The 27,843-nt window shown below is 46.4% G+C and overlaps 1 protein-coding gene across 6 annotated transcripts in view; it reads left to right on the forward strand.

The window, feature by feature from the left end:
• ACCS (1-aminocyclopropane-1-carboxylate synthase homolog (inactive)) overlaps positions 1-25,266 on the forward strand; it is a 40,932-nt gene extending 15,666 nt beyond the window's left edge. For 3 of the 6 annotated variants that reach the window (XM_054025668.1, XM_054025670.1, XM_054025671.1), the window contains exons 2-15: positions 9,937-10,559; positions 12,275-12,334; positions 15,149-15,219; positions 15,857-15,926; positions 16,448-16,514; positions 16,925-17,022; positions 17,711-17,788; positions 19,602-19,702; positions 20,386-20,475; positions 21,567-21,612; positions 21,764-21,905; positions 22,528-22,670; positions 23,322-23,475; positions 23,689-25,266. In XM_054025668.1, coding sequence (XP_053881643.1) covers positions 9,937-10,559; positions 12,275-12,334; positions 15,149-15,219; positions 15,857-15,926; positions 16,448-16,514; positions 16,925-17,022; positions 17,711-17,788; positions 19,602-19,702; positions 20,386-20,475; positions 21,567-21,612; positions 21,764-21,905; positions 22,528-22,670; positions 23,322-23,475; positions 23,689-23,987 — 2,042 coding nt within the window. In that variant the 3' untranslated portion in view covers positions 23,988-25,266. Of the gene's footprint in view, positions 1-4,928; positions 5,027-6,298; positions 6,354-7,477; positions 8,582-9,936; positions 10,560-12,274; positions 12,335-15,148; positions 15,220-15,856; positions 15,927-16,447; positions 16,515-16,924; positions 17,023-17,710; positions 17,789-19,601; positions 19,703-20,385; positions 20,476-21,566; positions 21,613-21,763; positions 21,906-22,527; positions 22,671-23,321; positions 23,476-23,688 lie in introns of those variants that run through there. The other 3 variants (XM_054025672.1, XM_054025669.1, XM_054025667.1) reach the window with 3 other exon arrangements.
• Positions 25,267-27,843: the final 2,577 nt, after the last annotated feature.

Consider the following 27,843-nt stretch of genomic DNA (forward strand, 5'->3'; position numbering starts at 1 on the left):
ATCCCTACAATGCTGATGGATTTGAAAAATCTTCACCCCTGAGCAACATAGCTATGTTGCCCTAACTTCCTGGTCTAGACATAGCTAGATCAATGGAAGAATTTTTCCATTGACCTATTTACCCTCACTTGGGGAGGTGGTGTTTCCACACCAAAAGAAAAACCCCTTTTGTGGGAGTAGTCCCTGTCTACACTGTGGGGTTGGGCCAGCATAGCTACAGCACTATACCTATGGCTCTATGGTCCCTGTAGTGTAGACATGGCCCAAGTAACATGACACCTCACTACTGGCACTCTTTGAAAACAGAGGAACTATCCCCTATGGCAGGGGTTCTCAAACTTCATTGCACCACGACTCCCTTCTGACAACAAAAATTATTACACAACCCCAGGAGGGGGGATGAAGCCTGAGCCCTGCCACCCCAGGTAGGGGGCCAAAGCTGAAGCCGGAGCCCTGCCAGGCAGGGGAGGCCATAGCCAAAGTCCAAGGGTTTCAGCCCCAGGCAGGGGGCCTGTAGCCTGAGCCCAGCCAGTGGGGTTCAGGCTTCGGTCCTGGGCCCCAGCAAGTCTACCGCCAGTCTTAGCGACCCCATTAAAATGGGGTCATGACCCACTTTGGGGTCCTGACCCACAGTTTGAGAACCGCTTCCCTATGGATAGTACTGCTTGTTTTGTACTTTTGAGTTTACTGCATGATAGGAAATGCCGTGAGATTTTTGATAAGCTAGCGTCAACTGAATTAGTCCAGAACTACTGCAATAAAAATGAAACCCAGAAAGTGCACTTCGTGTTCAAACCTAAACCTCTTCTGAACTTTTCTCTCTTATTGTTCCAACTTCGATCTTACAACAGGGGTGATCAGCTAACAACACACTACATCCCATGACAAGTTGCATGTAATGTGGCAGAGGCCCAAGACCATCAATCACTCAAGAAGCACAGCTGTCCAAAGTAAATTAATGTATTGGAGTACTTTGCCAAAGTCTTGTCAGAGTGGGTTAATGTGAGCCAAATGGCCTCTTCCTAGTACCTGCCTTGTAAATACATCTTAGTTTAAAAAAAAAAAAAAAAAAAAAAAAAATTGCATGCACAAACCCATTTCTGCAGAGCATACCACCAAACAAAACAAGAAAACCTAGGTAACTTGCACTATGCAAATCTGCACAAAAATTCCAGTGTTCTTGCACCTTGTCAGCACAACAGCCCTTATCGCTCATTTTATCTTAGTGCATCACACCTTTATTTTTCAGGCTTAACTCCATATCAGATTGGCTCAGAGCTTTCTAGTGTGACCACCACTCCTAATTTTGTTGCGTGTTTCACAATCTTGGATGTTTTTCTGAAAGCTTCAGATGCTGGAATTAAGAGATTGCATAAGAATCTCGCTTTCATTTAAAAATAAAGTTTCTTGCTCACACAGTAGTGGAGGAAAGCTTGAAAATGTGAAGTGAGTGCACCATGAAGGCTTGAAAACTGGAAGACAAAAAGAATCCAACATTTATTATTTTTCAAATAATCTCATTAATTTTAAGACCATCGCAGTTCTCTCTGGGGACCTCATTCATGCTTTTTGAATGCTGGGATGATCAATACTGACTTCTAAACACTGACTGCGTGTAAATTCCTAGAATCCCCAACTGTTGCCTGGCTCAGCAGGGTCACCTCTTAGGGACACAAGCAGGGCATGGTTCAGCAGGGGCTCTGCTCTGAGATCCTCTTCAGGGGCTGCCAACAGACCCCTACATCCTGCTCCAAAACCAATTTCTATGTGCTGCTACGTGTGAGGATCTGCAGGTTCTGAACCTGGGGCCCATGGCCGCATCCACCATGTCACCCAATGGCTCAACTAGAGAATTGGGAGCTCTAAGGCCTTTTGCTCCACTAAAGGTACTGCCCCCGGGGACCTGAGTGGAGGAACTCTGGAGCTAGGGTTGCCAACTTCCTAATCACACAAAACCAAACACCCTAGCCTCACCCCTTCCCAGATGCCCCGCCCCCTGCTCACTACATTCCCCCTCCCTCCGTGGCTCACTCTCCCCTACCCTCACTCACTTTCCCTGGGCTGGGGCAGGGGCTTGAACTGGGGGTGCGGGGTTCAGGGTATGGGAGGGGGCTCTTGGCAGGGGCAGGGAGTTGGGGTCTGGACTCTGGGCTGGGGCTGAAGGGCTTGGGATGCAGGAGAGGGCTCCGGGTTGAGGAAGGGGGTTGGGGTACAGAGGGGAGTATGGGCTCTGGGGTGGAGCTGGGGATGAGGGGTTCAGAGTGTGGGAGAGGGCTCTGGGCTGGGGTAGGGGGTTGTGGGTGCAGTGGTGGTGAGGGTTCCAGCTGGGGGTGCAAGTTCTGGAGTGGGGCCAGGGATGAGCAGTTTGGGGTGCAGGAGGGGGCTCCGGGTTTGGGGGGCTGGGGCTTGGAGTTGGGATGTGGGCTTACCTCAGGTGGCTCTTGGGCAGCAGCATAGCGGCGCTCAGGCAGGCTCCCTGCCTGTCCTGGCTCCACACTGCGCCGCGGAAGCGGCCAGCAGCATGTCCGGCTCCTAGGCAGGGAGGCCAGGAGGCTCTGCGCAGGGCTGTCGCCTGCAGGCACCGCCCCCAGCTCCCATTGGCCGTGGTTCCTGGCCAATGGGAGTGTGGAGCTGGTGCTGAGGGTGGGGGTAAGGCATGGAGCCTCCCCCCGCCTGGGACCTGGACCTTACGGCCACTTCTGGGGCGCAGCACAGTGCCAGGAGAGGTAGGGACTAGCCTGCCTTAGGCCTGGTCCCCACTAAGTCCCCACTTCGGACTAAGGTACGCAAATTCAGCTACGTTAATAACGTAGCTGAATTCGAAGTACCTTAGTCCGGACTTACCGCGGTCCAGACGCGGCAGGAAGTCTCCCCCAGTCGATGCCGCGTACTCCTCTCGGCGAGCTGGAGTACCGGCGCCGACTGTGAGCACTTCCGGGATCGATCCCAGAACATCGATTGCGTGCCGCCGGACCCTCCGGTAAGTGAAGACAAGGCCTTAGACCCACAGCACTGCTGATCGGACTTTTAACAGCCCGGTCGGCGGTGTTATCCGAAGCCACCAGGGTCCCTTTTAAACCGGGTATTCCAGTTGAAAACCGGATGCCTGACAACCCTATCTGGAGATGCTGATTGGGTTCAGTATACTATTTAAGCCAGAAACAAACACAGGAAGTTGTCTGTCCAAAAAGGTGGATCCTGGCATGCTGCTGCAGCAGACCCTTCTACCTGATTCCTGGCCTCATCCCTGGTTTCTGACTTCAGATCTGTCCTGTTCCAGGTTCCCTGTGCCCTCAACCTTGTTCTAGTCCCATTGCCCTGTTTTCTGACTGCTTTGTTTCCTGCTGATCCTGGCTCTGACTTTCAGCTGACACCTGGCTCCTGACTTTGGACCTGCTCATTGGCCTCTGGTTCCTAAACATCACATTGACCGAAACTTCCTGCATCCCTTCCACAGACCCTGACGCTACGTGCATGTCACGATGGGCGCAATTCACTATTTCCCTGTCCCTTGCGTAGTCATGTACACAAAGTGCAAAGTCAGTTTAAAATGCTAACAAATCAGACTGATTGTGTTTATCACTTGCACTGGTGTAAATGACCAAGCAAGGTGCAGGGTAATGGTGAACTGGGTCAGTGTCTTGCTTTTATCAGCAGTGATAACTAGAGAACAAAACATAACCCCTGAGTCTAAATCAGTGTTCCCCAACTTTTCCCCTCATGCCCCCCCTTACCAGTAATAGAATGTCAGTGGCTCTCTCCCCTTCTTCTCCCCAGGCCTGGAGCAGACTTGTGGCGGGGCTGAGAAGTGGGGGCCCAGAGTGGGGACTGGGCTGGTGGACGAGCCGCATCTGGGAACAGGGGCTGCAGCCAGGGACCAGGAGTAGAACTGGGGCCGTTGCACCTTCCCCCCGCAGAAGTTCATCCCCGCACTCCTAGGGGTTCGTGCCCCACATTTTGGGGATCACTGGTCTAGATATTCCCAAAGTTTTGGAAATTTTAGATCCACAAGTGAAAGCTCATGCTCACCTTTGGCTAATCACAGTTAAGGTAGTTTTTGTTGGTGGTAATCGTGCTTTTGGATTTTAGGGTAAACTGTTTCCCAGTCCTAGACAGAGGGGACACGTATGGAGAGGTGGGGGGGGGGGGAGAGAGAGTTGCTGCTTCGTTTGTACTGAGCATGCTCAGTAACAATGCTGAAGCCGGCTGCCCTCACTCCGCCCCTCTCCCCCGCATGGGCAGGCACAGGTCACCTCTGATCCTAGAGGTGGATATGAGGGAAATGGAAAAGCAGCTGTGGAAATGTCAGAAGATCCTTTGACACCTTAATGAACTTGGTCTATGCTGACAGGACACAGCCAAGGTTGTTATGTCTTTCACATTCTTAATTTGCAATAGTTTGGTAGTTGTTATATTTGGTAGGACTCTAAGGAGCCCAAGTGTGTACAGGAAAGCCTTTCTTAAGGGACCACCCACAAGTGTCTGCTTTGCAAAGTGGTACAAAATTGTTCTAGTTAAAAGGATGGATGCTGCTGTTTGGAAAGGAATCATTAGGGTTGTTTAGAGAGAAAGAGAGTCAGGATTTTTGTCCCCATTTTGAAGATTGGGAAACTGAGTCAGAGAGAGGCTAAAACTTACTCAAGTCCACAGAAGGAGTCAGTAGTAGAGCTAAGATTTTAGGAATTCTTGTGCCCAGACCACTCGCAGGTCTGTCACTGAATGACCAGACAGGTCAATTCCAGCTCAGCAGTCTCTTGTTGGAGTCTGTTTTTGAAGTTTTTCTGTTGTAATATAGCCACCCACAGGTCTGTCACTGAATGACCAAACAGGTATAACACTTTAACCTGTCTAGTCATTCAGTGACAGACCTGTGGGTGGCTATATTACAACAGAAAAACTTCAAAAACAGACTCCAAGGAGAGACTGCTGAGCTGAAATTGTGTCTAGTTTGCATATCAATCAACTCCGGTTTGAGTAAGGACTGGGAACGGCTGAGCCATTACAAACATTGAATCTATCTCCCCTTGTAAGTATTCTCACACTTCTTATCAAACTGTCTGTACTGGGCTAGCTTGATTATCACTTCAAAAGTTTTTTTTCTCTTAATTAATTGGCCTCTCAGAGTTGGTAAGACAACTCCCACCTGTTTATGCTCTCTGTATGTGTGTATATATATCTCCTCAATATATGTTCCATTCTATATGCATCCGAAGAAGTGGGCTGTAGTCCACGAAAGCTTATGCTCTAATAAATTTGTTAGTCTCTAAGGTGCCACAAGTACTCCTGTTCTTTTTGCGGATACAGACTAACATGGCTGCTACTCTGAAACCTCTCTTTAAAATGAAAAGCACCAACTTTTTGTGTGATTAACATTATGGAAACTAATGGATAAGCACTGTGATGTGACAGAGCACATGCATGCATTGGTTTATTATTTAATAGATTACAGTACTATAAGTGCGTGTGCTGCTTCACAGACAGTAAATGACAGGACCTTTCTCACACCCTGAGAGCTCAAATTTAGACTGGAAATTTACAACTGGATGTGCTAGAGGGTGGCCAAAGTACAGTTTATTACATTCCACAATGCTGCTTCTAGCTGCCATCTTCATCTTTAATGAGGAGAGGCAGATCTCTCAGACTTCAGATCTGTGCCTAGTGTCTATTTTGAAATGATCTTTATCTGGAATCATGAGGGATTTGAATTGGTGATTGTAGAAGTAAAAAGTTCTTACATCTGCTCTCCACCTTTAATCACCGCAGTTGTTCCAGGGACTATTTCTCCTGCCCAACAAACTGACTATCCTGTGTTTGAGTAAAGCAAAAAAGACTCAGGAAATTTTGATCTCATTAATTGCAGCCAAAAATGCGGCTCTGGCACCTATGGCACACAGGGGTGGCGGGTTATATGGGTCCTTGGTGCCTGTGCTCCAGGAATATTCGGGACCCAGTCCCACCAATGTTCGGTGCCGGGTCTCTCCCTTGGCCCCGCCTGCTGCCCCCGTGCACTTCCCCCAGAGCGTCTCTTGGCCCCACCTACCACTCCAGGTGATTTAAAAGGGGCCGGAGGCCCCCGGCCACTACTGCCACCACCGGCAGCGCAGCAGGGCTGAGATGGCTTCCTGCCCAGCCTCACTCTGCCACTCCCAGAAGTGGCCAGAACAGCCCGGGTGGGAGGGGGTGTCTCTGTGCGCTGCCCGAGTGCTGACTCCGCAGCTCCCATTGGTCGGGAACTGCAACCAATGGGAGCTGCGGGGGTAGCACCTGCGGGCTGCAGCGTGCAGAGACCCCCTGGCCCCCCCACCTAGGAGACATGGTAAGGGTGCGCAGGTCGCTTTCGGGAGCCGCCCAAGGTAAGTGCCTCACCCTCTCCCACACCTCAACCTCCTGCCCCAACCCAGAGCCCACACTCTGCACCCAAACTCCCTCCCAGAGCCTTAGGCAGGGGTGTGTGTATGTGTCGGGGGGAAGGTGGGACTTGGACCTGTTCTGGGCACACCAAAAATTATACAAACCTGCCACCACTGGTGGCACACACATTCCCCACAGATCCACCGCGGGGGGAGAGTCTTTGAAGCTGTAGTAGAAAAACAGGCGTGCTGGAGACGCGCCTAGATGCCAACAACGCTCCAGAGGCAGAGTAGCTTTAGGGATAACGGTATTTCCCTGTTCTAATAAGGTGCTTGGTGAAGGCCAGAGGAAAGTGACCTCTGCGATCCTGCCCTTGTCGGACGCCACGGCCGTGGAGCGGGCGAGGCCGGTTCTGTAGACCGGAGCTAAAAGCAGTTTAGGGGACGGGGGCTCGGTTCGCTGGCAGCAGCGGCGCTCCCCGAACCTGTAAAGCCCGGCCGGGGCTGTGGGTGTGGCACGCCAGTGCGGCGCCCCCCTCCCCGCCTCGCTCGGGCCCCCAGCCCCGTGTGCAGGGCGCACCCCGACAGGAAATCAGCTAGAGCGGCGTCCGCTGCGGCTGTGTGATCCCGGCGCGGTTACCCGGCCCCTCCCTGCAGCCTTGTCCACCCCAGGTTGTGCCTGGTCCCACCTCCCTCAGCACCTGGCGGGCGGCAGCGCCGAGCAGATAACAACTGAGGCGGGGGGAGGGTGTCAGTAAAACCCAGGAGCTGCTGGGGAGGGGGTTGGGGCGAGGTAGCCGGTCGCGGCGGGGCTGGGGGCGAACGGCTCTGCCCGGGCCGTGGAACTCAGCTCGCCGCCGAGCGGGGCCGGGGCTCTCCCCGGCAAAGCCGCGCCACGTCTAGCCCCTGCCCGGAGACAAGCCCCGCTGGCTCCGCCCCCCTGTTGGAGGAGCAGGAGCCGATAGCCCGGAGGGGGAGGGGCGAAGGAGGAGCCAGGCCGGAGGGGGAGAGGGCCGGAGGGGGAGGGGCTCCGTGCGACTCGCTCAGCCCAGCCCAGCCCGGCCGCGGGGAGCGAGGCGAGTGACTGACACGGACCAAAGTTATCCCGGAATAAGGGCAGCACGCATGTGCCGTCACCCCGGATGTGAACATGCTGCCCAGGCTCTCAGGAGCCCGCCCCGCCCAGCTAGAGCGGACGGGCTGACCCGTGCTGGGCTGAGCCGGGCCGGGCCCAAGCGAGTTAGCCGCCCGCCTGGGGGGAAGGGAAGCAGAGCCTCCCCCGGAGGGAAAGGGGGAGGGGCAGAGCTCCCGCGAGGCGGGGCAAAGGGGGGCAGCCCGCTCCCCCACCCCAGGGGCAGAGCCTTCCTGAGGCAGCTGAGGGGGAGGATTGCCCCAGTGGTTTGGCTGAGCCAGGCCTTCCTGTCACAAATGACCCCAGCCCCGTGTTAGCCCCCCTCCCCCACCTTCCTGGGGGCTTGTTACACCTGGGCTAAGTACAGAAACCCTGTCACCATCTCCTCACCCCCCATCCCTTCAGTTACTCCTGGCCCTGCACCCCAGGAGTTCCTGCGTTTACTGGGGTGGGGCAGGAATAATGGATTTTCGGGGGAAGAAGTACGAGCGGGGCAGTAATTGGTCAGACCCTGAAGTGGTGGAGCTCTTGCAGCTTTGGGCCGATGAGTCTGTTCAGATGGAGCTGGAGAGCTGCCTGAGAAACCAGCATGTCTTCAACCGGATCGCTGAGGTGCTGAGGGAGAAGGGCATCCACCGGACTGGGGATCAGTGCCGGGAGAAAATCAAAAAGATGAAGCTGGAGTACCGCAGGATAAAGGACAACAACAAGACCCCAAGGGGTGGCAGGACTTGGAAATTCTACGAGGTGATGGACCGGGTGCTGACCAGCCGTCCCTCCCTCTCTTACAGTTCCTTGAGTGGCAGTGTGGTGTCTCAGCAGGCACTACAAGGGAGCATGGTGGAGAACTACCATCACCACTTCACCCCCTCAGCTCTACCTTTTGGACACTCTCAGCACCCTGAGCTGATGGAAATCAAATGCGAGGAGGTGGACTCTGATGAACACTGCTTAACCCCGGAGCCCCCACTATCCATGTCTTACCAGCAGGGCTCCCCTGAGGAGCATGAGATGGAGAGAGCTTTCTTGGACAGGGCTCAGAATGACTCTCCTATCTCCAGGGTGGAAATTCCCATTGAAACCAGTGTTTCACCTTCAGGTAGGATAGTCTCTTCTCATTCAAGCCTGAGGTTGATGTTACCAACTATGTATTCTGTTGAGGTTCCTTGTCCCAAACAGTTTTAATGTAGAATAATATGTTCTGCATTAATAGCCTTTCAATATTTCCTGAAATGTCAATAGTGCAGGTTGGTATAAAAGACATATAAAATCAGTGCACATTAGGGTGTGTGAAATTGAGGGACTGACACCTCCTAAAGGCAGGCATGTGCAAGATTCCTACATGTCAAGTCTATCAAAGCATCTCAAATCCAGATAGAGTTTTCATATTTTGTGGTCACATTTGAACATTAAAAGGGCTCTCTTGAGTCCTCATACCACATTGTGCTAGGAGTCCCTGTTCTTTTCACTGATAGGTTAGAACCCTCTGGATGAATCCACTGACCTTGCATTCCTAGAGCCCTGTGCAGATACAAAATTTGTATCTGCATCCAATCTGCAAACATGGTCTGCTGCTATAAAGTGGATATCCGCAGATTTGCACGGCTTTAGATATAACATTTGGATCCGCATCCATCTGTGAGCCATAAATGTGGTCAGCGGATATCCGCAGATATCAGCAGATTTGCATTCCTTTCTTAAGCCGCTTTGTAGCTAGTCTTTTTAGCCATTGTCAATTGAGACTAATTGGTGGACACTCTCTTTTTCAGTCTCTCAATATACTAACTAGACAGAACTTGGGAAAGGGGAAACTCCTCGAGAGTGACTGGTAGAAGCACATTTAGATGTAATAAAAGAAGATACAGTTTTACCTCAAATTTAACTAATCTACAGAATTGGCTTCCGTGCATCAAGTCTAGAAATTCATTGGGATTTCAGAGAAGTCTGGGATGGATGGAGTCTTGGATACATACAGCATGGTGGTGCGGGAGGGAGTTGGTGACCTCATGCTGATTACTGTGAAGTCAGGAAGGAATCCTCTCTTTCATTCACCATGATGTTTGCTCAACTGGCCAAGTGCACTATTTAAGAGGGGGCTTGTTATTCTCTAGAGTTAGTTTGGATCATTGCCTGAGGCAGAATACTGAACTAGATAGACCAGTGTTTGGATGCATAATGGCAAATTCAACATGTGAGGTTAAAGGTAAAACATTTTTTTTTCCCAACATTCAGAATGTACCTACTAGATTTGACTTCATCCTTCCTGTGGGATTCTACCATGGACAGATCTGATTCTTGTCAGAGAAAGGCAATGGGGTTACTTAACCAGACCTGGGTCAAACTGGTCCAGTAGAGGGCAGTAGCGTATGTTCACATCAGTCAGTACACTGCACTGTCATCATTGGAATGAATTGCTGCAAATTTAGTTTTCTCTTTGTCTCTGAATATCTGCAGGTTTCAGTGAGCCCAACGTGGCGTCCTCATCCCGGATCCAGAGTTTGGGCCCTCGGCCTGGCTTCTCCACCTTGCACCGCCTGCGGAAGAAACGGAAAGGCCAGCGAGTGAAGGACCCCCTTGATGACCTCCTACTGAAGACCCTGACATCGCAGCGGGCCATGGAGGAGCGCTTTCTGCAGATGGAGGAGCGGCGTTTGCAGCGGGATATGGAAGTGGAGGAACGGCGGATGCAGCTGGAGCAGCGACGTTTTGAACTGGAGCGGGAGCATGAGTTCCGCATGTTCAATGTCTTTGCTCAGATGCTTAGCATCTTAAAGCAGAGCAACAGCAGCTCCTCCTCTTCTGTTGCACTGCCTCGGGGCGTGGATTTCATCCAGGTGCTGTCTGACATCGCTGGGATGGGAGGAGGAGGGGGCCTGCAGGAGGCGAGAGCCATGCAGGTAGGGCGACCACTTTCTGAGAGAAGGACTGACATGTACAGTTTCTGTAACCCTGGCGAGTTCCAGAGCAGCCCCTTCCTCTCCGCTCGAGGAAACATTGCCAATCTCTTTCGTGGCTCGACAGAAGAGGGATACAAGGCCTATCATGCTGACAAGTACGATGAAGACAAAAATCCCAATGTGAGTGAGGTTCCACTGCTGTGCACGTCTTTCTTGCTAGGAGAAACACCAAACAGGGTCATTTCTCAGACTCACTGACAGGGCTTGAGTTAGAACATGACTTTTTTTAATCTCACAGATGCCAGTCAGGTCAATCTTTTCATTTTAATAAAGCACAGAACATTAATTACATAAAATGAGCTCCTTTGTACAGCAGGGAGCAGCACCCTGTGCAGCTTTGGGTCATGTTTGCTCAATTTCCTGCCGAGCCAATAGAGTTACAGGAGAGCAAGTGGAACTTTATTCTCCCTTCTGCATCATCTCCAATGTCATCCACTGATTTCTGGTTGCAACATGTTATCACTGTTGATGATGCAAGAGGCAGAAAGACCCAACAGGATTTTCAGAACCCCAGGAGGAGTTTGCAGCACTGACATTTAGAAAGCTGTCTTTTTTTATTTTTTAAATTCACCGTTCAAAGCTGATGCTGTCCGTTTACCTTTTGCCTGTCACTTGCTTTATACAATATAATTAGGCTTGTTGCAAGGGTATGAGATTTACAACATTTCAGGGTAATGTATTTTTTTTAATTTTTAAAGTAATAAGTATATGAGGTTTTTTAAAAATAAGCCCTAGGTTCTGATCCTAAATGCCAATAATTTTACCTTAAAATTACTAACCCTAACTTCATCACTATCTCTCCTGCAATGCAGTATCATGAGAGTTGAATATTAGAACCTTTAACACAAAGTGTACCAATACACCTCTACCCCGGTATAACGCCACCCGATATAACACGAATTCAGATATAACGCGGTAAAGCAGCGCTCCAAGGGGGCGGGGCTGCACATTCCAGTGGATCTAAGCAAGTTCGATATAACGTGGTTTCACCTATAACGCGGTAAGATTTTTTGGCTCCCGAGGACAGCGTTATATCGGGGTAGAAGTGTATCACATTATTATTCAATACAATAAGTGCAACCCAAGGGACAAACTTTATCATTTCTTCAGTATTGCCTATATTTGTTTACAAGAGAAATTAAAATTCGATACCTAAAACTGGCTCCAAGCTGTAATAATGTCATAAGTATACCACCCTGTGTATTTTTTTTAATTTTTTGAGTGACCCACCCTAGCCTCAGAAGTGAAAATATGTTAATGTGTTTTTTCTCTCTGTACTTTATTGTATTGTGACATGAACATGCCAAGAGAAAAGGCTAATACTCTAACCTGCCTTCATACTTGGCACTGTGTAAAAAATAAAGTTTCCAAATGCATGAGTAAATTAGTGGAATGCAGTGTCATTGTCTGAACACACAATCTGAACATGGAAATATTTCCAAAGCACAATTTGTGTGTCGCAGCAATGTAAATCCCAGCTTTCTCAGCTAGGAAAAATTGTATAAACTTCTGTTAAGGTCAGATTTACATTAACAAGTCAATTTAAGGTTAAATTACTTATACACATTATATAAACTAATATAAACCCTTGTTTTATACCCATCCCTAGAGTGTTTACTGACTAATAAATTAAGCACTTGTATAAATTACTAGTTTATATGTATGTGATGAATGTTCTGTGAAGCTTGTTTTTCATCCATTGTTATCTCCTTTACCTTGTTAGGATTTTTGAGATGGCACAGTAACAGCAGCAGGGCAACAGCAAAACTGAAATGCAAGTAGTGCTGCCTAGTGGTAGTTTGTCTCCCTAAACAATGATTTCTTTCTTTCTCCAGGGGATAATTAATTTTGGGACCAGTGAGAATAAACTCTGCTTTGATCTAATGTCCAAGCGGGTAAGTCACATCCCCAGAAGAAATATAGAATTCTCCATTTAATTCCTACTTAGTACTGATGATATGCTTGGATTGCAACTGTTGCTCAGATCCCTCACAGAGCAATAATTTCCCAGAGCGCTTACCTTTTAGCTGTCATATCTCTTCCATGCTGGCACTGATGCAGAAGGCCTTGGCTGGTCCATTTTCCCTATTTCATTTTGGGTTGTGTATTTCTTTAAGTTACCTTCTCAGCGATGGATTGGAAATGGTGGTGTCTTCTAATCACACAGTTGAGGCCTTGCCTTTGGGGCACTGCCTGGCACACAGAACCAAATGAAAGTAAAGTACATTTGCTTTTCTCCTGCTGATGGCTCTTCAATTCACATAGAGATGAGCCCAAGTCTCACAATTCAGGGGTGTCCAGATCTGGGGACAGAGGGGTCTTGATTTGGCCTGTTATCAAGCTGCACAGTTCTGATCCAGTTCTGAACTGTCTCAAAGCTTGAGAGGATTTGGCACCAGTGAGGGTATTACCAATAAACTGGGTGAACCACTAATTGGTGGTCTTGCTTAGTTACACCAGGTTAAAGGCCCAGTACAGACGGTATAACTCAAACTATAGACTGTTTGGGCTGAAAGAAACTCTCTTGTTTCTCATTAAGCCAGGTACCCAGATTCAGGCAGTTATGTGGGGAGACAGCAATTTGTTCTACCTAGAGGTGAGGAAGGGTGGGATACTGAGTTTGTGGCACAGCAAGTCTCTACTGTAGTTGGTTGAAGTTCTTTCACTCCCACTCCATCACTACCAACCCTCAAAATGTTCCTTGTTTTATTTCTGCCTGCCATGCCACTGACTCGGGGGGACACTACCCCAACACTCGGCCTTCCAGCTAACAGAACAGGTAAGGCAGAACTGCTGCCTAATAGCTGTGTGCAGACGCCTGCAAGGTGCCTTTTAGAATGTCTAGGTTGTTCCTTCCTTTTCCTCTTTACCTCTTCTCCTGAAACTTAGCCCTGGTCTACACTGGGGAGGGAGGGGGGAATCAATCTAAGTTATGCAACTTCAGCTACGTGAATAACGTAGCTGAAGTCGACGTACTTAGATCGACTTGGGTCGATTTATCGTGTCTAGACTAGATGTGATAAATCGATTCCCGCTGGATCGATCACTGCCCGCTGATTTGGCGGGTAGTGTAGACATACCCTTAGTGTAATGTCTGCAGTTAACATGTCAGAGAAGGGACAACTGTATCTTGATTAGCTTGTTATGACAGTGGGTTACTTGCTCCTGCCTATCAGCAGCAGCCAGATGAGCTTGTTCTCAGGTATACTGGAATAGGCTCAGAGCTGAGAAAAGATGTTTCTTCCAACTTATGAACTGCCACATTCCAGTGCTACTGCACTGACTCACAGAACAGTATGCTACTGGAGGTTATGAGACATTAATCTTGCCACTAACTTGGAAGCCAATGCCTATATTTTGTAAGTGAAAACAGTAACTGACCAGATTTCTATCTGCAGTTCATTACCTCTAAGTCCAGTGATGTTCTGTGGACTTGACAGCCCAGAGATGAGGTCTCCGATGTTGTTCCCTGCCAGTTGGCCCAGTTGGTTTTGTCATCCTCTGCAGCATCACCCTCAAGGACTCCTTTACTTCCCATTGTGTTGTCATTTGGGCCAAGCCTGCTGATGCAGTGCTGTGCCAGCTGAGTTTAGGAGAGAAAGCAAACGAGGCTTGCTTGTGTCTTACACAGACTTCAGGATTCATATCCAACTGTAAAAGATTATACCACCAAAGGTTATTATTCTACATGGGATGAAATGATTAAACCCATCAGAGCCCCAGCTCAAGGCATCATAACCCCAACCCAGATTTTTTTTTAATTACTTTATAAGATTTAACATCTGCATGTTGGTTTCCCTCCTATTCCTTTGCATTTGTTCCCCTTTTGTCCCCACCCTTAAATCTGGGCTCCTTTTATGAAATGTATGAGAATGCATGTAAATATTTGTTGATTCGTTTCCATTCATATAAAATACACCCCCTCTGATCACTGCTCTGCTTCCCTTTGTGACTTTTGTTTGGACTGGACTGCTTGAAACTCTGCTAGTTATAGCTTTGCAAATGATTAAATGAAGACCATATACTTACTTTTTTAAGTGTAATCTGGAAAAAAATTGTTAAAGGCAACTTATCCAGCCCCTCAACTCAGTGAAACTCCCTTTGAAACCCAAAGGAGTTCCTTCCTCATAAGGAAGACCCAAAGGAGCACTTTCAAGAGGTTAACTTCACCTTTCTTAGGCCTCTTAAAAACTCCTGTTACCCTTTACCATGTCCTGGCAAAATTATAGATGTGGAGGAGCCACAGCTATTTGAAACTGAGGCGTAACTGAAAGCTAGACTTAATCCATTTATATTAGGAGAAGAAAATAACCACCCATCTGCCATTCATGGCCATACCGAGGCTCTCTGGACCTGTATAGAAAGCCCTCATAACATGGACTTAATTCCCAGTTAGTTGAAAGCTATTATCCTCAGAACTTGGGTCAGGCCCTCATCAGGGCCCTAAGGGCTGCTTTGTTCAAAAAGTGATCCACAGAGATCTCTTTTCCATGGCGTTCATTTTGTATTAGCCTTTGGGCTTCCTTTTTGCAGATCTCTGTGCAAGGAAGCATTGCTGCATAATTTTGATGGCCAAATAGTTTCTAAAACCCCTCATAAGGCTGCTGAAGTCATTGGGGGGTGTGTGTATGTACATGTGAGTACTGTCCATATATTTGCTTGTGTTTCTGATTTTAATGGTTTACCTGTCCCCTTCTTGTTGCTGACAGCTGACGCAGAGTGATATGAACCTCATGGAGCCTCCACTGCTGCAATATCCTGATTGGAAAGGACATATGTTGTAAGTAGCCTCATCTCCCAGAAGTTTCCCTTTGTAAATACTTGCCTTCTAAGAAGCATATGGATGTTCTCCTCATGCATCTATGGGAAAAGGCCACCTTGAGGTTGTTCAGAATGCATAAGTACAAACAGTTCTGCTGGATTGGTTGGATAAAGCTTCTCTAGGCTATTAAATCCTTCTCTTCTTCCTCCCAAATCCCTAAATGATCTCCCTGTGTTCATCCAATTCCAAAATATCTGAGTGGGTTCCAGTTTGCTTTAAAAAAACAAAACAACAACAACAACAAAAGTATTGTGCATGTCTAGTAGGTGGGTGTGCCCACTGTTCTATACAATTGTAGTGGACATTGCTGGACCATTAGTCCTTCCTATGTTCTATGTCTTGACAAATTAAATCCTTCAGAAATATGTGTGGAGTTATAAATCATTTCCATGACTTTTGCCGTGTATGCAAGCCACGTCCATAGTATGGAATAAGTGGCCTGGGGTATGTGTTTTCCTCTTTGTTTATTTTTTCCTAGCTGTACACATTAGTCTCTCATGTGCCCTGGCTTTATTTCTTTGTGATGAGGACCTGTGGAGAGCCCAGCCTCTTGGAGAATAAACTGAATCAATCTTTGCTTTTGTGTCTTCCTCAGTTTACGGGAGGAAGTGGCTCGATTTTTGACCTATTATTGCAAGGCCCCTGCACCTCTCAAGGCAGAAAATGTGGGTAATTGCTTTTCACTGATGTGTCTTCTAACATATTGCCATGCACTGTGAAACAGGTTCTTCTATCTTCTTTTACTAATGTTTAAGTGTGAGCTGTCTAAATCTTTTATCATGTAAATGGGAGGGATTGAGCACTAGTGTCAAGAAGGTGATGTGCAACCTTTCCAGGCATTTTTCACATTCAGCTCAGCTAATGTATTTCAGTCCTACCATGTTCTTTCAGTCTTGCCTCCCACACCATCCTGCAAGTGGCCCTCAGTCATGCTTTGCAGTAACACCTTTTGCGCCAGTCTTGGGCCCTACTATGCCAGTGCACCTCAGTTATTCCAGTCCCAGGGCCCCCTTGCACTGTTCTGCTGATTCACCTGAAGCTGGATTCATAACTGAGTCAAGAGTAGTTTTGCTCTGCTAAAGGATTGAGGAGAGAGCAGATTCCAGTGCTATTGTCAGGAATTATTTTTGTGGTGGTGCATTCCAATGAACAGGATTAACATCTGCTCCCATTGTCTCTTCTATAGGTGATTGTGTTGAATGGTTGTGGCTCTCTGTTTTCTGCATTAGCTACAGTTCTCTGTGATCCAGGGGGTAAGTGGGGTTATTATCCAATTTTTTGAAAATATACCTTTTATGTTTGGTGGCAACATGGTAGTCACAATACAAATACCATATGTCGGGGTTTAACTGCGGAGTGGCTGTGACTTACTGTGGAATTTCTGCCAAGTTTCTGCCAAATGCCGTATTTTTTCAGTGCAACCATAAGTGAGGAGGATGTCTCCCCGAACTTTTTATTATCAAATGTATATCCTCCTCAGTAGGACTGTGGGTCTCCTGCATTCTCACTTTTGCCTCTCCCTGCTCTCTTTGCCATTTTAATGTAGTTGCACCTCAAAAATGGAACCATAAGCAAAAGCTCCCAAGCTCAGATGGAGTGCCCTAGTAAGGAAGAAAAGATGGTGAGTTTAGTGGATAACTGGCTTTATTTTCTTTATTTTTAGAAGCTGTTCTGATTGCCACCCCCTTTTATGGTGGTATCACCCAGAGTCTGTTCCTGTATGGTAACGTCAAGCTGGTCTATGCCTATTTAGACAGCAAGGTAAGAATTGGGGTGGGAGGACAAATCTTTGCAGGTAGAAAGAATTGGTATTGGTGGAAGGCACAATAACACTGCCATGGTGCTTTCTGGCTTTAGAGAGCTTTTGCAAACAGTCCTCACAACACCCGTTAGTTGTAGCTTACATGTAGCACCACCATTTTACAGCCGAAGAAAATGAGGCACGTAGAGTTTAAGTGACGTACCAAGCCACAACGAGATTAAATGTGCAAACCAGGATTAGAATTCTAGATTCCCGACTGGCTTCCAGTCTTATGATGTGATCACTAGCCCATGACCCTTTCTGTCCAGCATTCTACTCCCATTAAATAAACATCAGTGGAATTTTGGAAATTTGCAAGCCTGACATTTTTTACAAAGCAAAACCAAGAATAGAATAAGTATCAACTGAACTCTCCTCCTCAAGGTGATCCCAGGGATGGGGCAGCATATGGGAACTTTGCATTGTCCTGTCTGTCCAAGGATAACCAGACAATATCTGTGTGTATGGCAGATCCAGTATCGATGTCTCCTTTATTTTATTTATTTCCTTGTTCCCTCCATAGTGTGAGGAAGAGGGAATCTGTGTTGTTACTGGGCTTTTGTGGTTTGGGAAATACTTCGGTGCAGAAATGGTTGATGGAGGATCCGTAGAAACATTGTTTGCTTTTATCTTGTGGGTGCCTTTCAGATCACTGGAACAAGCACCCGGCCCTTCCAGCTCACAGTGGACAAGCTAGAGAAGGCCCTACAGGATGCCCGGTCAGAGGTGAGTGCGGCTGAACCTGGCCTTGTTGGGCCCATTGGTGGGGTCTGCAGGAGAAAGTGGGGGTGCAGGTCTAGAAGGATGAAGAAGCGTTGGGCAGATTTTAGCTGTGAGTTCTAATACAGGTGTAGAACCTCCTCACACATACTTCTGCATCATTGGAACATCATCTGCTCTGGGATCTCCCAGGGTAGATTGATTTTTAATCACCAATTTTAATCATGATTTAAATCATCAATCTTAATCGTGTTTTGCCATTGCACTTTTTAGTTATTTCCCTAAAGAAAGGTTGATTCTCATTGGTTGGGAACCATTAAAAAATGTTGATTTGAAACTAATAGCCTTTGCGCTAAATGTGGTGCTTCTTTTTGCTAACAGGAAAATACACTGTATCTATTCACTTTTATTTAAGTGATTATATCATTTGACTTTTTACTATATGATGATTAATTTTTTTACTTTTGCTTTGTTTGGATGGAAATGCACAAAAACAGCATTTTTACAATGAAATAAAATGACCTTAAATGTGCAGGATACATATGGAAATTTTTTTTTATCAAAACGTGTATGCATTTAAAACTAAGTATTAAATAAATGAAGTATTATCTGTAGATAATGAATTCAGTTGTTTTTGGTCACCATGTTCTTCAAGATTTTAGAACTAGCGTATCTCATCTTCTCAAACCTAATTTTTTTTCATAGATTGGAAGAGGGAAAACGAGCTTTCCTGCCTTTTCAACTCCCGGTTAGGTTCTTAACTTTGAATTAATTAATCATTGAACTGAACTAGTTGAATAAACTGAAATGAGGAAAATATTCTCTCTGTACTTGTGGAACAGGCTACAGCTGTCAAAAGCTGGTTTAGCACGTCAACAGACTCTGGTTCCAGGTGCTTAGCCAGTGACTTCCAACATTTCAGTGATCTGACTTTCTTTAAAACTTGAAAACAGATATGTACTGCTTAATATAATAATTTTTATTTTATTTAAATTATTTTAATAGATTATAAGAAGTTTAGGCATTAATGTAGGTTGTCAATTTCTAATTTAATTTAATTTAAATTTAAAACATCTGATTTGTTTTATTATTATTTTTTTAATAATCAATTTTTATCCACTCTGGGGTCTCCCATTCCAAAGCATATTCTGGGATGTGAGCAGTTTCTGATCACACTGTTGGAGCTCTGACTTCCCCACTCCACTTTTTGATGCCATCACATCTCTATTTTTCCCATCTAAGGCCTGGTCTACACTAGAAAATTAAGTTGGTTTAACTACATTGTTCAGGGGTATGAAAAATCCACACCCATCAGCGGCATAGTTAAGCCAACCTACCCCCCAGTGTAAACTGCACTAGGTTGAAGAAAGAATTCTTCCATTGACCTAGTTACCACCTCTCAGGGAGGTGGTTTACCTACCCTGATGAAAGAATCCCTCCTGTTGGTGCAGGTAGTGTCTACATAGAAGCGCTCCAGTGGCACAGCTGCAGCATCTATTCAGCTCCTCTTCACAGTGGGGGAAATGTAAGAGACGCTTTGTCAGGGATGAGTATACCAGATGTCAGTGATGCTTAAAACCAGGCCTCAGGCCCCAAAGTACTTTATGAACCAGGTAGCTTCAAGAATCTCTTCATCCTCCTGCTAAAACATCCCGTAGTTGAATTTGTCTTATAGCTCTGGGCACTGGGTGCAATGCCATTGCTGTGGATGGTGAAGGTGTGAGTTATTAGGGGAGACTCACAGTTTTAGAAAAGGGGGCTGAAGATTTACCCCACAGGTATTGTTCTTTTAACATTATATTGTGTTTTTGTTTTATAGGGTGTTGGTGTGAAAGCCTTAATTCTCCTGAACCCCCAAAATCCTTTAGGGGACATCTACTCCCTGTCAGAATTACGGGACTACCTGGAGTTTGCTAAAAGGTGTGGCAGTTTAAGGGTCTGAGGAGACCCAGATCAGAGATGGCTTTCTGAGTCTGATGAACCAGTCAGTGTGTCTGTGTCTTTCTGGCTCTAACTTTCCTCCCTGCCATGAAAATAACTTATTCTGGTCCACACAGCAAAGGGTTTAAGACTAGAGAATGGGGAGATAAGATGGTGGACCATGCAGTCATTTCTTCACCCTTGGATCGGCCAAGCACTTACCCAAAAAGAAACTGATCATACCAATTTATTGGAGTCCTAGTGAGCTATGCAAGACACTAATTTTGCTATGTCTGCTGCGTACTCATGGGGATATGGTGAGATACAGCAGCTCTGCTATGCTCCTTTCATGGGATACGGGGTTCATTTTCCACAGCTGTTTCATATGTGCACATTAGAAGACAGACAGTTGTGGGATTCCAGCCTTCTCACGTACCACCCACTCCCCTTTAAATTTCTGTCCATCCTTTGTAGATGGTCATAGAGTTTACTCGAGTGGGATATTAAATGAGAGAGTTAATAAGCCTGAATTAGCAATGACTGCAAACTCTTTCTGTGTCATGGTTCTGGTGAGTGACAAGAAATGAGTTTGATGGACCTCAATCTGCTTTTCTGCATACAGGATGCAGCCCTCAGACTATGAGAGTATTATTCTCTCACAATCTCCATTTTCTCTCTTCCAGGCATGAATTGCATGTAATAGTAGATGAGATCTACATGCTGTCGGTTTTTGACGAATCAGCCACGTTCCATAGTGTTCTTGGCATGGACAGGTAAAGTCTGCACTGCTTCCTTGGCCACCTGTTAGCAACTGTGCAACATGTTGTCATGCTAGTGGTTTGTGACTGGGATTTGACTCGTGCCCCAGTAGACTCTGCCTCAGGTTGATTGCTTCAGAGTTTCCTTCTTTCCAGTGCACTTTGCAAGTTGATACACTTTTGAATGTGTTCATTAGTCCATTGTTTGCAACGTTTCTAAAAACTTGAAAAGGAGGTTTCATTTCCCACTGATCATTATCTTTCTTTTTCTTTGCCAAACACTGCTGTTCCCTTCCCCTGGTTCTAATGGTGCATGTAAGGATTGTAGTCTTTTTCATTCTTTACTTTTGTTTTATGCAGAAGCAGCAGCATTGAGATCTTACTACTTGTCTGGGAACAGGTTTTATTAGTTAATGCTTTAAAGGGACACAACAGTTACAAAGTTCATACTTAAAAATATTCCTTGCTTGTGTTACTAATAACCCATTTGATTGCTGAATAGAGAACTTTTAAATTTACTTTTACTTTTTCCCAATGAATCTGTTTTTCTTATTTGTGTACCACTCAGTTGGGACAGTGAAACTGGATTGGTCCATTTTATTTTCTGGTTCTAATCAGTTTCACTTTCGGATGCTAGCCCACTGTTCCTGAATTTGGATTCACAACATTGCAAGGGAAAATTTAAAACCACCCCCAAAAAATCTCATGTTTCATTGACATTTTAAAAACAAGTGATGAAAAAAGTCATTTTAGTTTTTATAAAACATATTAGCAGGGGCCTGATTCTTTTAGAATTGAATGCACATTTGTATGTGCAGCTCTAACAATCTGGCCTATAATTTGCAACTACAATGTCACACTTAGATGATATAGTGATGTATGCCTTATAAATACCTAAGATAGACCCAACTTTTGTATAAAATTATTTCCTAGTGTCCCTTTAAAGGTAGGTTCCATTTAGCCTTATACTGCTTCACTCATGTCCCCTGGCGTGTTGTCTGTCCTTGTGAAATGTTGCTTCTTTGCTTCTGGAATGTTGCACTGGTGATCCAAAAGCTTCAGCACCTATGACACTAACTGCCTTGTGTGCATCCTTCTACATGCAGATTGCCTGATCCACAGAGGACCCATGTGATGTGGGGAATTAGCAAGGTGAGTGCAGTCATGCCAGGTCTAACTCAGCTATGCAATCAGCCTGATGTCCCATGAGGCCTTGACCCTGCGTTGGAAAGAATAAGACAGTGGTAATGGAATCCTGCATTCCTTTGCAGTAGGGTAATCAGTGTGTGTGTGTTTCCTGCAGGATTTTGCTGTCTCTGGGATTCGTTTTGGCACTTTGTATACAGAGAACCAAGATGTTGCCAATGCAGTGGCCTCCTTGTGTTACTTCCATGGAGTTTGTGGACCTGTCCAATACAAAGTGGCACAGCTGCTCCGAGACAGAGGTGAGTCTGAAAGAGTGATCTCGCACATAGTCATCTGCCTTTCTCTATTATCCTGGGAGCTCAGAGGATCTGTCCCCTACATTCCCAAGGGGTCTCTAGCTAAAGCAGCTAAAATGACAACCTTCCATAATCCTGGGGTTGCATGTTAGATGAGGTTGACAATTCTACAGGATTGTCATAGAAAGAGAAGGTGCACTCAGGGTGAGCAGGGTTAAAGGAACAGCTTGGAGGCAGTTACTTGGACAACAGAGGTCCCCATTTTGAAAAGTCTGCTGAGGAGAATTAAAGGGGTATGAGCTTCTGGGAGTTGTGAAACAGATTTCTAGCTCTGTCTTGGATTGCACACTAACAAATTGCAGAGGCTTCACAACAGACATCTGAGGTCTAGGGAAACTTCCACCAGAAGGATAGAATTCAAGACAGGCACTAAGCTCTTGAATAGTGTTTGTGTTCTAGGGTACTGCAGTGGAGGAGAATCTGAGGATGAAAAAAGAAGGGGATAGGGTGAAAGATGGATAGAGGCTTTATAATCCCACTCCATATATCATAAATGATCATGGAGGAAATCTTTTTGGAACTGAATTATTGGTCAGTTTGTGAAGTTTCTTCTCCTCCTGGCTAGACTGGATCAATCAAGTATATCTGCGGGCCAACCATGCCCGTCTGAAAGCTGCCCATACCTATGTGACAGATGAGTTGAAGACCCTTGGGGTTCCCTTCCTCAATCGCAATGCCGGCTTCTTTGTTTGGATCGATTTCCGAAAGGTCAGTGGTCTCAGGAGAGGAGGCTGCTCCTCTGGCTAGGCAAACATTTGGCACAATAGATTCTGGAGGAGAATTGGATGTAGTTGTACAAAAACATTGCTGAATCATAATTAATCATTCTGATGAGCTGAAAGGAAGAGATGCAGGATATTTTTGTAAGCACGGTTCATGGGTCCCTTTAGTTTGTATACACATTTTTCTTCTTGCTTGGGATCTTTTCTAACTGCATTCTGTCTCTTTTCACCATCTTTGCCCCAGCCCTCTTCATAGGAACCATAACTGCTTCAATTCCTCAAGGATCCTAGCTACTCACCAGTCTCCCCAGGTCCCATGGGGATCACAGCTTGACCCATTTGCAGGAGCTGGGAGACAGAAAAAATCTCCCCAGGCCATTATAGTTTACTAATTTTTTTCCTTGGTGGGGGCTGCCCACGTTTCTCCCCCCCTCAATTCAAGGCTCCCATGTCCTGGAGCTCCTTCCTGTGGCTAAAGAGAGTTGGGTACCCAAACTTCTCCATCTTCCATGTGAAAGCTTTCTCCTTAGAGCTCTGTGGCTGCTGGGTCCCAATTCCATTACTACTGATCTTGAGCACTAAGGCTTCTCAGTGGAGTGACCTGTATGTTACTAACGCCTTACCCTTCTGCTCCCAGTACCTTAGGACAGGAACATTTGAGGAGGAGATGCTGCTCTGGAGACGATTCCTGGATAACAAGGTTCTGCTGTCCTGTGGCAAAGCCTTTGAGTGCAGTGAGCCGGGGTGGTTCCGTATCATTTTTGCTGACAAAACCCACCGACTACAGTTAGGTGTGTGGCATTTCCTTCCCCTTTCCGTCATCCAATCTTGCCTGCAGCTCTGGCCACCTCATTCCCTTCTCAAATTACCCTCTATCCCTGGCCTCCTCTATTTTTCTTCACTTCCTTACCCCAAGTCCATTTGGATTTGACAAGGGTTTTGGGATTCTTGTGCTTTTGTTGTAACCCTTGTGTTTTTTTTTTTTCTCCCTCACACCACCCCAGGCATGCAGCGGATCCGTAGAGTCCTGGAAGAGAGGGAGCGCGAGATTCTGTCTGAGGACAAGGACCAGCCCTGCCAGTCAGACCAGGACGGCAAAGCAGACAGTACAGATGAGGTCATCTTTGTGTCCCGTCACCAGGAGCCTGGTTCTACTGGTGGCTCCAACCTCGGTGACCTCATTGGCCTCCTGCAGCAGCAGATGCGCTCATCTGACTGGCTGCAGAAGAACACAGCAGAGCAGTTTGCACAGGAGAAGCCAGAGATCTATGACGTGTTCAGCAAACTGGTGGGGAAACAATAGGGACCCCTGTTCCTTCATGGGCCTTATCTGAGCAGGGACTGACACCGAAGCCCCTAACTGCTTGGTATTTGACTTCCTGCAAAGAATATATTTTCTGTATAGTGAGGAAATCACTTTGTAAAGCCTGTTACCCAGGCCTCCTCTTTGGAAACTCTGCTTTGTATTGTATAGCCCATTTCCCTGTATTGGGGTATGGGTGGGGGATGCAGGGCTAGCTTCTGCCGCTGCCCCTTGCCTCGTATTTTATAATTCATTTCAAATGAATAAGCTCTTGGCTCTTTTTATAAGGCACCATGGTGTCATCTTTTATGCTGCTTCTTGTTTCCTCTCACTGTTCCCAGGGCGACAGAAACTTGAGATAATTAAGATGTTTTATATTCTCCCCTGAATGAGGTGCAGAGACAACTAATTCCTTCAGCCCCAGAAGATGTGTTTCTCATCAAGCCACTGTAATATGACATGTATTGACAGTTAGAACCAAGCACTTGCCCTGACTCTCAGCTGGGGGTAAATAAGAGTGTGTTCATATATAGACCACTTTTTGTGTGTGTCTGTCTGTCTGTGTGTGAGAGAGAGAGAGAAACTCCAAAAGAAAGGATCGAATGACTTGGGTAACTAGTACTATGGAGCCTTTCACTTCTGGATCACTAGTTCCCCTACAGCCTCATTGTGATTTTAAAATATATAATATAGTGATCTGGTGCCCTGTGTTTAAACGAGCTTGGCTATCTCAGTCCAGCTTTTTGTGTTCATATAAAAGAACATCCTCACAACTGGGTCTGATAGCTTCTCAGCAGGAACTGCCAACAAAATGGGCAAAGGATGCAGAGGGTCTGGAGAGTAGACAGCTCCATTATGCTAGGAGGATGTTCTGGTTAGAAATAAGGCACTTTGGCAAGACAGTATTGAGAATGCTCATCCTGCTGCTGCCAGACTCTTCAGAGCCGTCAAGCCAGCCCCTTCCAATGATTTAGTTGGGGATTGGTCCTGGTTTGAGCAGGGGGTTGGACTAGATGACCTCCTGAGGTCTCTTCCAACCCTGATATTCTGTGATTCTTCCCCCACAATCAAAGAACTTAAAAAAAAAAAAAAAAAAAAAAAAAAAAAAAAGGTAATCCAAACTGTTACATCAGACAGCTTCTGAAGGTAACTTTCTGGTTACACAAGATTCTTTAGTTTTTTAAAGGGCCTGTTTGAGCTGCATTCTGTGTGATGGTGGTAAACTGTAATCTAGCTGGTAAAGTGATCTCTCGGTATAAAGCATTTTCCTTTGCCCTTAGTTTGATTTCCTCTGAGACAAAGCAAGACTTATTACGTTCACATCCAGGAGTTACAGAATGTCTATAGTATAGGTCGGGGTGGGCAAACCTTTTGGCCCAAGGGCCGCATCTGGGTGGGGAAATTGCATGCAGGGCCATGAATGTAGGGCTGGGGCAGGGGGTTGGGTGTGGGAGGGGGTGCGGAGTGCATGAAGGGGCTCAGGGAAGGGGGTTAGGGTGGAGGAGGGGGTGTGTGTGGCGGGGGTTGGGGTACAGGAGGGGTGTGGCAGGGGGCTCAAGGCAGGTGGTTGGGGTGCAGGAGGGGTGCGGGGTGTGGGCTCTGGCCTGCCGCCCCTTACCTGGAGTGGCTCCAGGGTGGCAGCGGCGCGTGCCAGGGCAGGGTCCCTGCCTGCCCTGGCCCCGCGCCGCTCCTGGAAGCAGCTGGCACCACATCCCTGCGGTTCCCAGTTCCTGGCCAATTGGAGCTGCAGGGTGGGGGGAGGGGGTGTTGCCTGCAGGCGAGGGCAGTGTGCAGAGCCCTCTGCCCCTGCCGTCCCCCAGGGGGCGCAGGGATGTGGTGCTAGCCGCTTCCGGGAGCGGTGTGGGGCCTGCAGCGCCACGGGGGTGGCAATCCCATGTGCCGGATCCAAAGCTCTGATGGGCCGGATCCAGCCCACGGGCTGTAGTTTGCCCATGCCTGGTATAGGTGTTACAGCAGCACACCTATGCCACTGTAGTGCTATAGTGTACATGCTTCCTACAGTGATGGAAGGGTTTTGTCCAGCAATATAGGAACACCACCTCCCCAAGTGATGGAAGCATTCTTTTGTTGATCTAGCTGCAGCTATGCTGGGGGTTAGATGGGCATACCTATGGGTGTGGGATGTGGGCTTTTCACACCCATGAGTGCTGTAGCTATGCCAACCTATCTTTTTAAAGTGTAGATTAGGCCATCCGTGTTAATTCAGAGCAAGAGCAAATTGTGTCCTGGAAAAGAAATAAATATGATTGTGAATATAACCTATGAAGGGGGTCTCCACTGCTGTTACATGCCCCGGTGTACCATTGGTGGTAACTGAGCTTGTGTTTTAACATAGCTGAATTTACTGAAATCTCATAACGGTCACGTCTACCTCTATGGGGACTATACTAGCACAGCCACGGCACTGTAGCTATGCTAGCAAAATTCTGTAGTATAGCATGTGCCAATAGAAGGGGTTTGTCCATCAGTGGAGTAAAACTATCTTCCAGAGCAACAGGAGCTACATTGACAGAAGTATTCTTCTATCCAGCCTGGAACTTTCCTCTCAGCATTGATATTATACATGAAGAGCAGGTCTGAGAGTTATCAGAAAGAGGTGGGCTCTCAGATCTCAGAGGCACTCACACCAACAATGATTGGGGTGTTTCAAGCAATAAAGGAAAGAGCACTTGTGGTACATGCAACCACTCACCCTACACAGGAAGGTCCTCTCCTGCAGTTTATCTCTCAAGAAGCCATTGGCTTCAAAAGAGACACCTTTCCTCTGACTGAAAGACATCACCGATGCAGATAGCAATTCCCAGATCACTCTATGCAAGTATGTACTCTCTTCTCTATCAAGGAAAAACGAACAGTTAATCTGTATAAAGGGAGGGATAAGGTAGCAGTGTCTATCATTAAATGGGATGGGAAGCAGCTTACATTATCTAAAAATTGGGTTTATTTGATTTTAGGAGTGAATTAATTCTTGCCACAATCAATGTGACAAAGGTGAATCAAATGTAAAATGGGGATAATGCTTCCCCAGCTTTCCGGCATGGAGTGAAAATTTTCATCAAGTGTTTTTAGATGCCTAAGTGGAGGAGGCTAGAAAAGCGTATGGTTCCAAAACAATGCAATAGTTATAAGCTTTCTATTTGCTTACTAATTCATCCTTTTTTCTCAGACTTTAGCCATATTTTTTTCATAAATTCTCTGTGCTGATTAAAATTTATTTCGCATTTACACTGGAATTTCTGCTTGTGAAAGGTAAAGCACGACTTAAGTTATTGAGATGGTTACATCTTTGAAGAGGGTGGGAAGAGAAATGCCAGAACAGATAGCCAAAGGAAAGACAAACTGACTCCTTTCCCCTTTGTGACATTCCCAAGGAATCGCTGAGCTGCACAAATTTCAGTCTAGCAGTAGCAGAGTGAGGGAGACGGCTCTCTGAAATGAAGAATATGAAAGGACTCTTCAAACAGTAATAAATCAAAACACTTATTTTATTTTATGTTATTTCTTTTTTAATTTCTGTAATAAACAAAAGCAACCCATTAACTAGTGCTGGCTCTATTTTCTCTTTGGTTTTTAGTCATTCCCAGAACTGGTGCATTTTAATATACAACTCTAAAATGGGTGTTTCCCAGATGTTCATTGGTCAGTAAAATGTTTATTAACAATACTAAGGGATTTAGATTCATAGAATGGTGAAAGCTTCATAGAATATCAGGGTTGGAAGGGACCTCAGGAGGCCATCTAGTCCAACCCCCTGCTCAAAGCAGGACCAATCCCCAGACAGATTTTTGTCCCAAATCCCTAAATGGCCCCCCTCAAGAACTGAACTCAAAACTGG

The sequence above is a fragment of the Malaclemys terrapin genome, chromosome 4 (genome assembly GCF_027887155.1).
Source record: "Malaclemys terrapin pileata isolate rMalTer1 chromosome 4, rMalTer1.hap1, whole genome shotgun sequence".
NCBI lineage: Eukaryota > Metazoa > Chordata > Testudines > Emydidae > Malaclemys > Malaclemys terrapin.